The sequence below is a fragment of the Gorilla gorilla genome, chromosome 5, assembly GCF_029281585.2.
Source record: "Gorilla gorilla gorilla isolate KB3781 chromosome 5, NHGRI_mGorGor1-v2.1_pri, whole genome shotgun sequence".
Classification (NCBI taxonomy): domain Eukaryota; kingdom Metazoa; phylum Chordata; class Mammalia; order Primates; family Hominidae; genus Gorilla; species Gorilla gorilla.
This window is the reverse complement of record NC_073229.2, coordinates 31,163,686-31,179,352: the sequence shown is the minus strand read 5'-3', so window position 1 is coordinate 31,179,352 and position 15,667 is coordinate 31,163,686. Positions and strand designations below refer to the sequence as shown.

Genomic DNA, 15,667 nt, shown 5'->3' with positions numbered 1-15,667 from the left:
GGGGCCGGGGAGGAGCCGGGCTGGGCTCCCGGGGCCCGGGCGCAGCGCGCACCCGGAGCTGGCGGCGGCGGGGGCGGGGGCGGCGCGCGGCGGCCAATAGCGCGCGGCGCTGCAGCGAGGGCGGTGCAGGAACACCGGCCGCTGACAGCCAAACTCGCCAACTCCGCCCTCGTCCCCGCGGGATCCCGGAGCCTGAGCCGGCCTGGGGCCGAGGCCGCCCGAGCCGCGAGGCGAGCGAACATGGCAGCAGAATGAGGAGGCTGGCGCCGGGTCGTGGCCGCCGCTGCCGCGCTGCAGCTCGGGATCCCAGTCCGGCGCGCTCCGGGCCGCATCCTTAGCCGGCCTCCTGGCGGCCGCGGGATTATTTCATTCCCAACGGAGAGCGAGGGAGAAAGGAGACTCCCCCGCGGAGCGGTTCCGTGCTCTGGCAGGGTGTAGACGTTTGTGTGTGCGATTCGCCGGCTGCGCAAACGACGCGGGAGAGAGCCGGTCCCGGGCTGCGGCGGCGCGGCCGCGGGGATGAGCCGGCCATGGAGCGGCCTTGGCGGGGCGCACGCAGCGGACTGGCGCTGCCGCGGGAGCGCAGCCTGAGCCGGGGCTCCAGGGGGCTTCGAAGCCTCCGGCGCCCTGGGGGGGTCCCTGCCGCCGACTCCGGGAAGGACGCGAGCCCCGCGTGGCGGACACTGCCGCAGTCACCGTTCTGAGGCGCCCCGAGCTTGCTCCGCCTGCAGCTCGGTGCGCTGTGGGCACCCGGGCGCCTTGCCCGGTGCACGGCGGCTGGCGCACCGCGGCTAGATTGGCTACAGGAGCCGGGTGCAGGACTGGCTAGAGGTGGGTGTGTGCGCGCGTTGGACTGGAGATCCGAGCAGAAGCAGAACCAGGCGGCTCTGAGCAGCCATGCTTCCCGGGGTGGGCGTGTTCGGCACCAGCCTCACGGCCCGTGTCATCATCCCGCTGCTGAAAGACGAGGGCTTCGCGGTGAAGGCGCTGTGGGGCCGCACGCAGGAAGAAGCGGAGGAGCTGGCCAAGGAGATGAGTGTCCCCTTCTACACTAGCCGCATTGATGAGGTGCTGCTGCATCAGGACGTGGACTTGGTGTGCATTAACCTGCCGCCGCCCCTCACTAGACAGATCGCTGTCAAAACCCTAGGTGAGCGACCCCTACCCCGCATCCTCCGTCCCACCCCCGCCCTTTAACCTTCTCTGGGTTCCTTCCCCGCTGCCTTTCCCTCTCCGCATCCCAGAAGCTTACCCTGCATCTACGCTGCCCCAGGGATCTGAGATCCCAGATCCGACTCAGAGCTCCCTCCTTCCTCGTCCCCGGCCTTCCCCACCTTTGCGCTTCCCTCCTGCCTCCTGGCACCACTTGGACGCGCTTCCCCACGTGTGTAGATTGCAGGCTGGAGGAGGCGTGTGTTCCGGGGATCCGAACTAGGAAGATCAGATGCCGATAATAGGGGATGGGGTGCTCCGCGAGAAGAGGAAAGTTAGTCCTCAGCTGTGTGTGTAGTGTCCAAGTGTGTGTGTGTGTGTGTGGGGGGGGGGGGGGATGGGGGGTGGAGGAGGGTTGTGCGCGCGCGCGCCTGGGAGAGGCGAGTGCGCGCCCAGAAACGCCTGAATAAAGGGCCGCACACGTGTGTCGGGTTTTCTTGGGTGCGATAGAGGACCTGCCCTTCAGCAGCTGTGGCGCCCTGCTAGGGTCGTTTGTTTCTTTCTGCTGTGAGTTAGTTTAGCGTGAGATTGCAGATGTTACTTACCATCGGCTGGAATTATTTCGTCTGCGCTGGAGGCAAGGACGGTGGGAGTGGTTGGATGGGGGTGATGATGTATTAGAATGTTTTCAGAGGCGTCATAGGTTAGCAAAGACTGATTTGGTAAAACCAGGGGGTTTTAACTTTTGACTGCAGCCTCCCGGGAAATGTCTTCTGCCCCAATTTGGAGTAATAGATTTAAAATTTTTAGGAGGATGGGCGCAGTAGCTCCAGAGGCATGGATGCTTTGCATCAGAAAAGGCCCTCCCTAATCGCCTTCAGGAATAGTTTCTGAAGGCACAGTGTTGACCCGCGGGCTGGAGATGAGTTCAGGGTGTCTCACCATCTGGTCCCTGCTCCCCTCAACTCCCAGGCAGTCTGAACAATCTCTGAGGACAGAGTAGCAGCCTCTCAGCCTATGCTCAGGCGAAGAGAAGGGCATGTTTTGTTCATCATCAGTTCTTGCACGTAACCTAAAACAATCCCAGGAAGCTTGCTTGATCTTACAATTCCAAGAAAATGAGCAGCTCACCTTTGAAAGCTGAAGTTTCTATTGGTGAGGAAAAACACAAAGCTTATAACAAGAACAAAGCTTATAACCAGATGAAGCGAATAGTAGAACAGATTAGAAGGGAGGAGCTGCGAAGGAACAGAGACAACATCCAGAAACCAGCGGGAAGTTATGTAGTCTTGGAAAGACTGTTTTATTTGTTAAAAATAGGTATGGATTCAGGGTAGGTGAAATATACGTGTGTTTTAATTCTGTCTTCGAAGAGCTATGAACAGAATGTAAAACTCTTTCTCCATAGAAAGGCATTTTTATCAGGCCATTTGGCTATTGACTCAGATGCAACATCTGATAGAATTCCTAAGGAGGCTGCCCACATTGTCAGTTTTAATTGTCAGTTAATTTTATTAAGTGTCTGCCCTTTGTGGCCTGTTTCTTTGGCCTTGAACTGAATGCCATTGAGTCTGGCTAATATTTATTTTCTGTTTAATGGAACATGTATGTTGGGTGGATAACTCCCTTGTTTACATTGGCTCTTTGCATATCAAATATTTTATAACCATCTTATGGTATAACTCTATTAGTGCAATTTGTACAAAACTGGTCCCTGATGAGCTCTGCGTATACTGGAGAGCTTAGGACTGGTCATATCTGAAAGACCATGTTGTTAACATCGTTTCTCCACCATAAAGATGGCGGTTCCTGTCCTGGGTTCAGACCCACAGAGCAAACCTAGAGCAGGAGGGTGGCAATTTGGGGAACAAGGATGACCTTGTTTTCTGGCTGTCTCTGGGACCGTGGCCATGAAAGTGTCTGGGGGCTCTGGTTTCAAGAGATGTGACACAAATTAGACATTTCTGGATACTTCTTCTCTTCTTATTTTTCAAATATCCCTGTGACTTTAATTAACAAGACATGTCTGTTACCTCTTCAAAACCAGCGATAAGAGGCATAATAGACCTAGTTTAGTAATGGTGATGACAGAATAGGGTTTTGTTCATGTTTTTAGGGTAGGTTTTGAGCTTCTTTCTTTTTTTAACTCCTTCTTTTGCAGGGTGCCCCTGCGAGTGCACAGTGGGATGGTCGTCTTGGTTTGCTTTACAGTCACTGTTGAAGGTTCAACACGTAGAACATAGGAAGTGAAAACCCCCAAACAGTTATCAGGCTGATCTGGCTGTTGGGAGTGTATAGATACGAGTGTTTGCCTGGAATTGAAACTAGCTACTTTGACTCATCCTGGTAAATTGTCCTTTTAGCAAAGGCCTGGACTTTGAATTGCTTGCCCAGTGAGGGTGACAGGTCTGTAGCCCTCGATCCACACTCATAACTGGTCACAGGCCTGTCAAAGTAAGGGGCTAGGGACCCTACTTTGTAGGGACCCTACAAAGTGTGGTCTAGGGACCACAGTGAAATGAAACTTCAGATCAATTGAATCACACACATCCTCCTTTAATTTTTAAAAATTTCCTCAAAATCCCTACCTTTGTGAATGAGGCACTCCTCTGTTGTAGAGGCATTTCTACCAAGTGTACTTTCTACACTGTCCAAGGCTGCCTCTTATTAAGTACATACTGTATGCCAGGCAGCATGGTAAGTGCTGTGTATAAAGCATTTCATTTCATGACTAAAATAATCCTCTAAGATAGATATTAGCTCCATTTCACAAATGAAGCAACTGAGATTCAGAGACCTGAGTCACTTTGCTCCTAGAACTACAGCTAGAGATTTGAACCCAGCACTCTACCTCCCCCAGAGTCATTTCTTCCTCTTCCATCAGCTGTACCTGTTCCTCTGCCATAGATCATGGCAGCCCAGGTCAGACTGTTGGAGTTGTCCTTTATTCCATCCCAGCCCTGGAATCGGTTCCCAAACCTGTTTGATGCCATCTGAAACTCTCTGTGTCTGTTCCCCATAGAAGTCAGGTCCTTTCGTAGTTTCTGAACTAGGTTCCAGTCCACCCCACCCAACCCTGCCTCTAGCCACTATCTACACTGCTGCCAGGTATGGAGTATCTGGCAGTGCTAGAGACCTGGTCATGTCATTGTTTCCCCTTTCAGGAAAAGCCCCAGCTGATTGGCATGACATGCCCAGCCTCACATCCTGAAGAAGTGAGCCCAGCCTCACGTCCTGGTGGCCATTCCCGAACCCAAGGGCTTCAGCGAGCCCACCCTGCTGGGGTTTCCTTGAATGGGCCCTGTTGGCGCACATGTCCAGGTCTCTGTCAGGAACTTCCTTGTCCCTTGAGGTCTCCTTCCATGTTCGCCCTTCAATACTCAGCCCAAGTGTTACCGCTTCCTCTCCCTCAAACCCCCCACCCTACATACCCTTCTGTTGTCTCAGCACTGTGTGCCCCCATCTTGCCTAGCACCTATTTTTAGGCATTCATTTAACATTTAAATTTTATTTAGTTATTTTGAATTGGCTATATATTCATGTGGTACAAATTTCAAATGCTATAAAAGTACACAGTGAAGACTGAATGTCCCCTAGTCCCTGTCTTTGGACAGGAGGCAATCATTATTGCCAATTGTTTATGTCTCCCATTCAAGGCCATATATATATGTATATATAACATATAATATATACACATATTTTACCTATACACAAATATATAGATGTATATATAACATAAAATATATGCATATATTTTACATATACACAAATATGTGAAACTCTGAATGTGAACGTATTAAAAATAATATATATTTTTCAAGGTATATCCTGGCAAGTATATGTATGGGAATTTAATTTAATTTAATCTAATTTTATTTTATTTTTTGAGACGGAGCCTCGCTCTGTTGCCCAGGTTGGAGTGCAATGGTGCGATCTTGGCTCACTGCAACCTCCACCTCCTGGGTTCAAGTGATTCTCCTGCTTCAGCCTCCTGAGTAGCTGGGATTATAGGTGTGTGCTAGCACACCCAGCTGATTTTTGTATTTTTTAGTAGAGATGGGGTTTCCCTATGTTGGCCAGGCTGGTGTCAAACTCTTGACCTCAGGTGATCCGTCTGTGTTGGCCTCCCAAAGTGCTGGGATTACAGGTGTGAGCCACTACGCCTGGCCTGTGTGGGAATTTTAAAAACCTTTTACACAGTTGGTAGCATGCCATTCATTCTTATGGACCTTGCTTTTGTCATGCAACAATATTAGCTTGAAAATTTATATATGTTAAAAGTTAAATATTATTTTAAAAATATATTAAATGTATTAAATTTATTACATAAATTTAATATAGTAATATAATCGATGTTAAGCAATATAAATATTAATATAAATTAATTATATTTAATCAGTTAATATGCATTATTAAATTTATGTATATTTATATCTTTACATATACAGCATATACATATACACATTTGTATATATACATATATTAACATATTTATAGATATACATGTATGCACATTTTTATATATATTACAATATATAACATATAATATATACATATATTCTACATATACACAAATATATGAAACTCTGAATGTGAAAGTATTATTGTTCCTATTTTTGGCTACCTAGTATTTCATTGTATGGATACATCAAAATTTATTTAAGCAGTTCCCTGTTACTCAACATTTAGGTTGTTTCCAATTTTTGCTTATACAACCATGTAATGAATAATCTTGAGCATATGTCATTTTGCACACATGCCAGCTTGTTTGTGGGATAGATGTGTAAATTGCTGGTCAGAGAGTACATGCTGATTACATTTAACAAAGATATTGCCTAATTAACTGGCACCTAAAATGACACTGTATTTTTTGTTAATTTCCTTGTTGCCTCTCCCAGCAAGCGTCTTGACGGTCAGGACGCAGACAAGGCAAAGAAGCCTCAGTCACCTTTGTGTCCCCAAGCCAGCCTGCCTGGGTCCAGTCTTGTTTCTTATGCAGTCTACTCTGTACAATGGGGAAAGTGAGCACATGTGCACACGTGTGTGTGTGTGTGTGTGTGTGTGTGTGTGTAAGGTATCACTCTCCACTTTCAGTGGCTCCCACAGCACCTAGAATAACGTCCAAGCTCCTTGGCATGACTTTCTTGGCCTGAAATGGCCCTGCCTTGTCCATCTCTCCCACTTCTTGGATGGCTTCACACACTCCTGGACTCTGTATTCCGGCCACCTGGCCTCTTTTCTGTTCCTCACATGCCAATCTCTTTCCTGACTCTTGGCCTTTGCACCAGCTCATCCCTTTGCCCAGAAGGTTCTTGCCTCACATTTTGGAATGGCTAGCTCATTCTCACTTTCAAGTCTCAGCTTACGTGTTACTTTGGGCGAGAGGCCTTTCTGGATCCTCCCCTCCCAATTAAAAGGTTCTCCTCCAACCTCAGTCCTGCCTCTGTCATCCTCTTTCTCTTCCTGATAACACTCTTCATGGTGTGTGATGATCGCTTTCATTTGCTTGGTTGTTTTCTTGCTTGCTATTTGTTTCCCCAGCTAGAATGTGAGTTATCTGAAGGTAGGACCCTTGTCTGCTTGGTTCACCAGGGTACCCTTATCTCCTTTAGACAGTGCCAGACACTTAGTCACCTAGTAGACACACTATAAATATTTATTGAATGACAAATGAATGCATTTTCATTGAATACATGTATGCCTGGGGGAAGGCAAAAGGTTCTAAACAGAATGTGTCAATTAACACATAGTATTCTTATCCTCCTGCATGCTGTAGCTGAATGCCTCTCAAACTTTCATGTGTGGTTGTATCACCTGGGGATCTTATCAAAAAACAGATTCCAGGTCAGGCACAGTGGCTTACGCCTATAATCCCAGCACTTCGGGAGATGGAGGCAGGAGGATTGCTTGAGCCCAGGACTTCGAGATCAGCCTGGGCAACATAGTGAGATCCTGTCTCTAGCCAGGCATGATGGTGCATGCCTGTAGTCCTAGCTACTTGGGAGACTGAGGTGGGAGGATCACCTGAGGCCTGGAGGTCAAGGCCGAGATCATACCACTACACTCCAGTCTGGGTGACAGAGTGAGACCCTGCCTCAAAATAAAATAAAAACCAGATTCCTGGGTGGGACCTGAGATTCAGAATTTCTATCCAGCCCTCAGGCAGTGTGGATGCTGGAACAGTCAGACACTAGAGATGAGATAGCTCTCTGCCTTTGGGAACAGAAGACATACCCTCCTGTGAGTAATTAACCCGGCAGGGGAACCGTGCTAAAATACCTGTTGCCTTGTGTGGAATGTGATGACATCTGTTTTCATGATCTCTGTTTTTGAGACAGCAGTGCAGACTCTCTTGGTGAAGTTTCTCCGTGGGAGTGCAAGGCTCTTTTGGGGTGGTGAGTAAGGCCACAGGGTTTCCATGAGCTTTGATCTTGCTGCACATTGATCTTGTCCCAACTTGTTTGGCGTCATCAGCTGAGGACCTGGAGCAATTGGCCCTTTTCTGTCCTTCTTCATGGTGTCAGCAGTTGCTTCATGTTGAAGAGGGCTGCCAGGAACAGAGGTGAGGGAGCAAGGAGGAAATGGGGTTGAGAGAGGATTTTGCTGGCCAGCATTGCCACGCCAGCGGAAATAAGGCTGCAGATAATGCTCATGATGCACTTGGACTTGACAGCAGCCATTCTGACATCCTAGCAAACCTGCATTTCCAGTTCTTGCTTGAGGTCTCTTCTGGATCTATGTGAGAAAGGTGATTTCATTTTTCTCTTTGGGTTCCTGCCCCTGAGCACTGAGTGAAATGATTTTTGGTCTATCAATTGGTCGTACAGCCGAGGAAGCCCTTGGGCATTATTGTTAGGAAAAGTCAAGCATCACCAATCTCATTTCATCTAACTGAAATTAGGTGCAGTTGAACGATTATTTTGTTGATGATACCTGGCTTTGATAACATGCAATTCTGCAGAAGTTTCCATTGGAGGGAGAAGAAGCTAAATGAAGAAGTTGGACATTTTGATACCTTAAACTGGGGAAGAAGAGCAACAACAAAAAGTGGAAGTCAATAGCATGTTTTAAGGGTTTCAACAAGAATGAAATATACAGGCACTTAGTTATATATTTGACTCAGGGCAATCATAGCCCAGGAAAGAGCATCATTATATAAGATGTTGTGCTTCATAACACTCATCAATGAAAGGAAAGGTTGACAGGTTACTACTGTGTAACTTTGGGAGTCATAATCATCCTTCCTGAGCCTCAGTTTTCTTACCAATAACACACAGCTAACACTATCATATAGGGTTGATGTGATAACTAAAATGAGAGGGAAAATATAAAGACCTACCCGGTGGCTGCCCTCAGCTCTCTGCGTCAAGCTCAATAAACAGTAGTTTTTACTTTGCCCTAATGCAGTTAGTTCTTTTTAAAATTTTTAAAAAGTTTTAAGTGAGTAGTTCTTTAGACTCTTCCAAATGGTGCTTTTGAAGATTTTTTAAAACTGTTTTTTGAAGAGATGATTCCCTCCTGCAAGACTCAGAGAATATATTTAAATTTTTTCTTTTGTTTTTTGGTAAAGGGACGGTACCTAAGCCAAGCTTCAGGTGTCATATTTGCTGTGAATCCAGTACGTGCTTCACAGCTACGTGATCACTCAAAGGTACTGATGGGGTTACCAAGAGCTCACCAGGCTGCTGTGAAGATTTACTATCCCTTGCAGTGGGGGTGCTTAGGGGGGCTTCCCACATGACTCAGGAACAGGGCTGCAGCAGGGCTTTAGTAGATACCTGGAAACCAGAAACCCTCTGAATTTTATTCTGCTTCTCTCTGTGTGTCTGCTTCCTCATTCACCCCTCTCTACACCAGCATCCTCTGCTTCACAGGTTCATGTGATGGGTGAAAGATTGTCCACACGCAGCTCCCAAATATGAACATGACAGGTTCAGCCACCTGAAAGGTGCAGCCCTGCCCCCGCACCCAGCTGTCTCTGTTTGTACCAGATGCTTTCTCCCTGCTCAGTCTTTCCTGTGGTTACCCACGGTGTGGGGGATACATCACCAAATGCTGCGGAGACCACCCTGCTGGAGGGGTGGAGGGATTGTTAAGAGCAGTCATTATGATCTGGGCTGCACTCTCCAAGAAAAGTGCTGATTCTAAGAATCTAGATGGTGGAAGTTATTACAAATATAGACATTTCGGCTGGGTGTGATGGCCACGCCTGTAATCCCAGCACTTTGGGAGTCTGAGGTGGTGGATCACCTGAGGTCAGGAGTTCGAGACCAGCCTGGCCAACATGCTGAAATCCTGTCTCTACTAAAAATATAAAAATTAGCTGGGAGTGGTGTTGTGCACCTGTAATCCCAGCTACTCGGGAGGCTGAGACAGGAGAATCGCTTGAACCCAGGAGGTGGAGGTTGCAGTAAGCCGAGATTGCACCATTGCACTCCAGCCTGGGCAACAAAATGAAAAAAACTCTGTCTCAAAACAAAAACAACAAACAACAAACCAAATGTAGACATTTCTTGATTGTGTAGGGTTTTTTTGTTTCTTTGTTTTGTTTTTTTTTGAGATAGATTCTCACTCTGTTGCCCAGTCTGGAGTGCAGTAGCATGATCTCAGCTCACTACAGCCTCCACCTCCCAGGTTCCAGCAATTGTTGTGCCTCAGTCTCCCAAGTAGCTGGGATTACAGGCATTTGCCACCACGCCTGGCTAATTTTTGTATTTTTGATAGAGATGGGGTCGCCATGTTGGCCAGGCTGGTCTCGAATTCCTGGCCTCAGGTGATCCACCCGCCTCAGTCTTCCAAAGTGTTGGGGTTACAGGCATGAGCCACCATGCCTGGCCTGATTGTTTAGGTTCTTTATCCACTTTGTGAAATACACATTTGGCATTTAACTGTTTTGATAATAACCATAGCAAAACAGTGAAAGAAATAATAGATGTGATCATCTATTAATACCAACCTAGTTATTATTATTAAATTATTATTAAATTTAAGACATATATATTTTGAAGAGTGTGATGGGAAAGTAGATAAACATGACCAACTGCATGGAGTTCTGTGGTCTTGGTAGGTTTGTAGACCTTTACCAAGAGCCTCCTGGGTAGTGTGTGCAGCAGGTCACAGGAGTGCCACGAGACATAGTCCCTTTCTGCTCAAGTATTGTCTTAGGAGCTTGGAGGAGCCAGGAGTCAGGAAAAGATTGAGGGAGAAGGATTTCTGCCTCCAGACTGCCTTTGTACTGGAAACTGCAACATCAACTCTTCTATGGGTCTCCAGCCTGCCTGTCTGCCTGCCTGCCTGCCCTGCACATTTTAGACTTGCCAACCCCACAATTGTGCGAGCCAATTCCTTAAAACAAATCTCTCATCTATACACACACACACGCACACACACACACCCTATTGGTTCTGTTTCTCTGGAGAACCCTGACTAATACAGATTTTGCCTGGATCAAGGCCACCTGGCTAGGCAAGCTGAGCAAGGAGATACCTGGAAGACGCGTTGGTGGAGAAACTGCTCTGGTTAGTTCCGCTGGTGGGTGTGGGCCCCCTAGGAGAGCAGCAGGCCTCTGAGCACTTGTCCTCAAAGCAGGAGACCTGGAAAGCCAGCGTTCTTTTGGGTTCAGACTTGAGCTAAGGAGAATGTTGGGAAAGAGGCTGTCACACTCACCACTGAGAGCCACAGTGACACTTCACCCCGACCAATTCTATACCCGTCTACAGATCTTTGACTTCTAGGGTTTGGGCAAGTCTGCGATGCCTTGGGGTTTAGACTTTCCTAGAAAATTGTTGATATCCTACTGTGGAGAATTAAAAAGTGCAGGAAAAATAACTTTACATTAAAATGTTATGATTTTAAAAAATTTTCCAGTCTCTAATTTTAATAGCCCTTAGAGTATTAAGATGCTTCTTTGATTAATGTCCTTAAACTGAAACTATAAATTACTCCACAATTGTAAAGCTCCAGTTAAGTTGGTTTGCAGTTTTAACACTACTTTTTAAAAAAATAGCTTTATTGAACTATATATACCATAACATTCTTCATTCTTTTTATTTCACAATATTCACCCATTGTAAGTGATTCCATTATTTTTAGTAAATTTATATATTTAGAACATTTTCGACACACTAAAACATTTCCTCATGCCAATTTTCAGTCAATCCTCACTCCCACTTCTGGCTCCAGGTAACTACTAATCTACTTTCTGTCTATAGTTTGCCTTCCTAGAACTTTCATATAAATGGAATCATGAAGTACGTAATCATTTGTGCTTGAGTTCTTTCACTTAGCATAACGTTTTTGATGTTCAGCTATGTTGTTGCACGGATCAGAAGTTCATTTATCTTTATTGCTGGGTGATACTCCATTGTGTGGATATACCGCATTTTGTTTATCCATTCACCATCTGATGGATGTTTGTATTGTTTCCAGTGTTAAGTGATTGTGAATAATGCTGCTGTGAACATTTGCATATAAGTCTTTTGTGGAGCCATGTTTTCATTTCTCTTGGTTAAATACCTAGGACTGAAATTGCTCAGTTGTATAGTGTGTATATATTTAACCTTTTAAGAAACTACCAAACTGTTTTCCAGAGCAGTGGCATCGTATTACATTCCCACTAGCAACGTAGAAGAGTTCTAATTTTCTGATATCATCACCAACACTTGGTATTGTCAGTCTTTTTTTTGAGATAGTCTCACTCCATTGCCCAGGCTGGAGTGCAGTGGCATGATCTCAACTCCCTGCAACCTCCGTCTTCTGGGTTCAAGTGATTCTCCTGCCTCAGCCTCCCAAGTAGCTGGGATTACAGGTGTGCGCCACCGTGCCTGGCTAATTTTTGTATTATTATTATTATTATTTTGAGATGGAGTCTTGCACTGTCACCCAGGCTGGAGCGCGATGGCGTGATCTCGGCTTACTCCAGCTGCCGCCTCCAGGGTTCAAGCAATTCTCCTGCCTCAGCCTCCTGAGTAGCTGAGATTACAGGCATCTGCCACCACACCCGGCTGATTTTTTTTTTTTTTTTTTTTTTTTGTATTTTTAGTAGAGACGGGGTTTCACCATGTTGGTCAGGCTGGTCTCGAACTCCTGACCTCGTGATCTGCCTGCCTTGGCCTCCCAAAGTGCTGGGATTACAGGCGTGAGCCACCGCACCCAGCCTAATTTTTGTATTTTTAGTAGAGATGGGTTTTCACCATGTTGGTCAGGCTGGTCTCAAACTCCTGATCTCAAGTGATCCGCCCACCTCAGCCTCCCAAAGTGCTGGGATTACAAGCGTGAGCCACCGTGCCCACCCTTGTGAGTCTTTTTGATCATAGCCATTATAGTTGGTATGTAGAAGTATCTTGTTAGGACTTTGGTTTGCATTTTGTTAATAATAATTAATGATGTTGAACAGCTTTTCATGTGTTTATTAGACAGTCACATTTTTCTTTGATAAAATGACTATTCAAATCTCATACTCATTTTTAAATTGGGTTGTTTGTCATTTATTGATTTGTAAGCATTGGTTTTGTGATTTTCTTATTTTGTTGAGGTAGCAGACTTCACTTGGGGGAAGGGGTAGAGTTTTTGTTTTTGTTTTTCATATACTTCCTCTTATTTTTGATTTTGGAACTAGTACAGAGGAACGAATTCTCCAACCCAAGAGAAATTAGTTTTGCCAAGTATTTACTGAAATGGTTCATGGAGTAGAAGAGCAAGACTACCAGGTGAGGGGTGCTCATGCCTGGGGCTCTGGCGTTGCCCAGGGCTGTGAGAACCCACTGAACCCTCTGCCAGGGGCATTTCCAACTTGAAGATTGTCTTCCAGTAGGGTTTTCTAACCACCTATTCTGCCCAGTGTCTGGAGAGAGTTTCTTTTTTTCCATTTATTTTTAGTTAGTAAATGCCTTTTGAATGCCTGTAGCACTATGTTAGCTGTGGTGAGAAATGCCCTATAAAGTAAGACATGGTCTTTGTCCTTGAAAGAAGAGCGCATAGGCAAACATGGAGCAATGCAATGAGATACATGACTAAGTGCAGAGTGAATGGTTATATTGCAATGCCAGGAAGAGCTTGCTTGAGGCAGTTGAGTAATCCCTCAAAAATCATTATTGGATTAAGGGTCGATCACCTGGGTAAGCTTCCCAGTGCCAGTCTACAAAAGGCACTAAGGCAAAGGGGAAAAAAATGGCATTTTTATTTTTATTTTATTTTATTTTATTTTTTCCCGAGATGGAGTTTTGCTCTTGTTGCCCAGGCTAGAGTGAAGTGGCACGATCTCAGCTCACTGCAACCTCTGCCTCCCAGGTTCAAGCAATTGTCCTGCCTCAGCCTCCCCAGTAGCTGGAATTACAGGCATGCACCACCACACCCAGCCAATTTTGTATTTTTAGTAGAGACAGGATTTCTCCATGTTGGTCAGGCTGGTCTCGAACTCCTGACCTCAGGTGATCCACCCGCCTCGGCCTCCCAAAGTGCTGGGATTACAGGCGTGAGCCACCGTGCCTGGCCGCAAAAATGTGTTAACAGGATCCCCCTCATAAAACGTTTTGTGTGTTTGAATGAGACACTTGCAGCACAAGGGGCCTGGAAGGGGCTTCCTCTAAGAGCTGGTGAATTATTGCTTCCAGTTTACTGCTGCACATTTGTTTTGTTGAGTAGGGAACATGAGCTTGACATCAGAGATAAAATGAGTGGGGCCCCACTCGTCCCGGGTGCACTTCCCCTCTTTGGTGGGTTGCTGAGAAGGTGGCACTGCAGAGAGTGGGTGCTGCCTGAAAGCTGAGGAAAGGGGCATTCCTGAGAGCTGGAAGGGTCCCAGAAGACCTCTTGGAAAAGGTGGGTTGGTCTTCAACTGGGCCCAGAAGAGGGGGTAGGATTTAAATAATTGAAAAGGAAGACATGGGAGGCTCTATGATGTAAAGTCCTCCTCAAGGAACCACTGGTTCTGCGAGATAAACTGTGTGGCTTGCAGTTGACCTCCTAGGGCAAAGTTAGAATGGTTTAAGAATGTCTGAAATTCTACAAATACTTTTCTTCATCAGCAGTAAGTGTCACTTGCATCTTTCTCTCCCTTCGTATCTCAAATGGTGACAGCCACAAATGACAGAGCTCTGGGGTCAGTCAAGGCAAACAGCTTGCTGGAGTGTTGGAAAGGACCCTGTTGAGAGGAGCCCAAATGGCCGCCTTAGAGGGCGTGGGAAGAACTGCAAAAGTTGATTCAGCTAGTAATGCTGTCAAGACAGCTCTGTGTCTGATGGAGTCAGGGGCATGCTATGGTAAAGAGTCAGCTGTTGAGAGGATGCCTTGAAGGGTGCCCAGCCCCTGGTTTGGTGCTTACATCTGATGGTGGTGGGAGCACATGTTCTCTTGTTATATAGTTGAGACCTGATGGTGCAAGGGTCAGGGCTGGCTGCAGCTATAATTTACTAGATGAGCAAGGATGCAATAATCTCCTTGGAGAAGGGTATTTGCATATGACGTGGACATGCCTCTCCCATCTTTCATGGTGGGTGGGGCTACAAACTCTGGATTTGTGTCACTGGTATTTCAAATCCCTCTCTCACCTCCCTTTCTCCTCCCTTTCTCACCTCTCAGCATTCAGAAGTGACAGCTCGTGGAAATGATGATTGTGAGGCTCTCTCAGAGTAGTCTGCTGTCTTGGGAGACGGTTTGAGGAAGAGGCCACAGTGGTGGAATGAATAGTTAACTCTTGACTTGGGATCCAGAAGTCAGACAACAGAGCCTTGCAAAGTTACTACGCTGGCTAGGCTTTTAAAAGATCCCTAGATGTGACAAAAATTGTCTATCTTCATTTTTTCTATTTCAAAAGGAAAAGTTCCTTGGCTAATTTGATGTCATTCTGGTGAAAGTAAAGTGATGCTCCTGAAGGCTTTTTTTGGTCAATGGAAAAGGCAGTTTGAAGAGGCTGTCCCATCAGACTTCAGAAAGCTGGAGGCACTACAGAAATGGGTGTGTGGGCACTGCCCGGGGTTGAATCCTTGGCTGGCCATGTGCTATGTGGGTGTGGGCTCCTCACTTAACTCTTTGAAGGCCCAGTTTCTTTATCTGTATAATGGGGATAATAAAAGTACCCATCTCAGAAGGTTGTTGACCTAAACAGGGCTTTGTTTAAAGTGAGGACTCAATAAATATGAGAATCCTGCTTAATCAGAACTTATTATGGTGAACTATGGTCCATTTATGATTTTCCTTGAACAAACTTTTATTGAGTGCCAGCTACATACAAGATGCTCTCTGGGTCTGTGCTATGCAGTACGGTAGCCATTAGCCACATGTGGCTGCTTAAATTTACATAAAACTAAATAAAATGAAAAATGCAGTTTTGATATGGTTTGGCTGTGTCCCCGCTAAAATCTCAACTTTAATTGTATCTCCCAGAATTCCCATGTGTTGTGGGAGGGACCCAGGGGGAGTTAACTGAATCATGGGGGCCGGTCTTTCCTGTGCTATTCTGGTGATAGTGAATAAGTCTCACGAGATCTGATGGGTTTATCAGGGGTTTCCACTTTTC

At 46.1% G+C, this 15,667-nt stretch overlaps 1 protein-coding gene across 2 annotated transcripts in view; it reads left to right on the top strand.

Annotated features, from left to right (window-relative positions):
• The first annotated feature begins 739 nt into the window (after window positions 1-739).
• The window catches only part of GFOD1 (Gfo/Idh/MocA-like oxidoreductase domain containing 1), a 128,615-nt gene continuing 113,687 nt past the window's right edge, over window positions 740-15,667 (top strand). For both annotated transcript variants that reach the window (XM_031012206.3, XM_031012207.3), the window contains exon 1: window positions 740-1,150. In XM_031012206.3, the coding sequence (XP_030868066.1) occupies window positions 898-1,150 (253 nt within the window). In that variant the 5' untranslated portion in view covers window positions 740-897. The remainder of the gene's footprint in view (window positions 1,151-15,667) is intronic.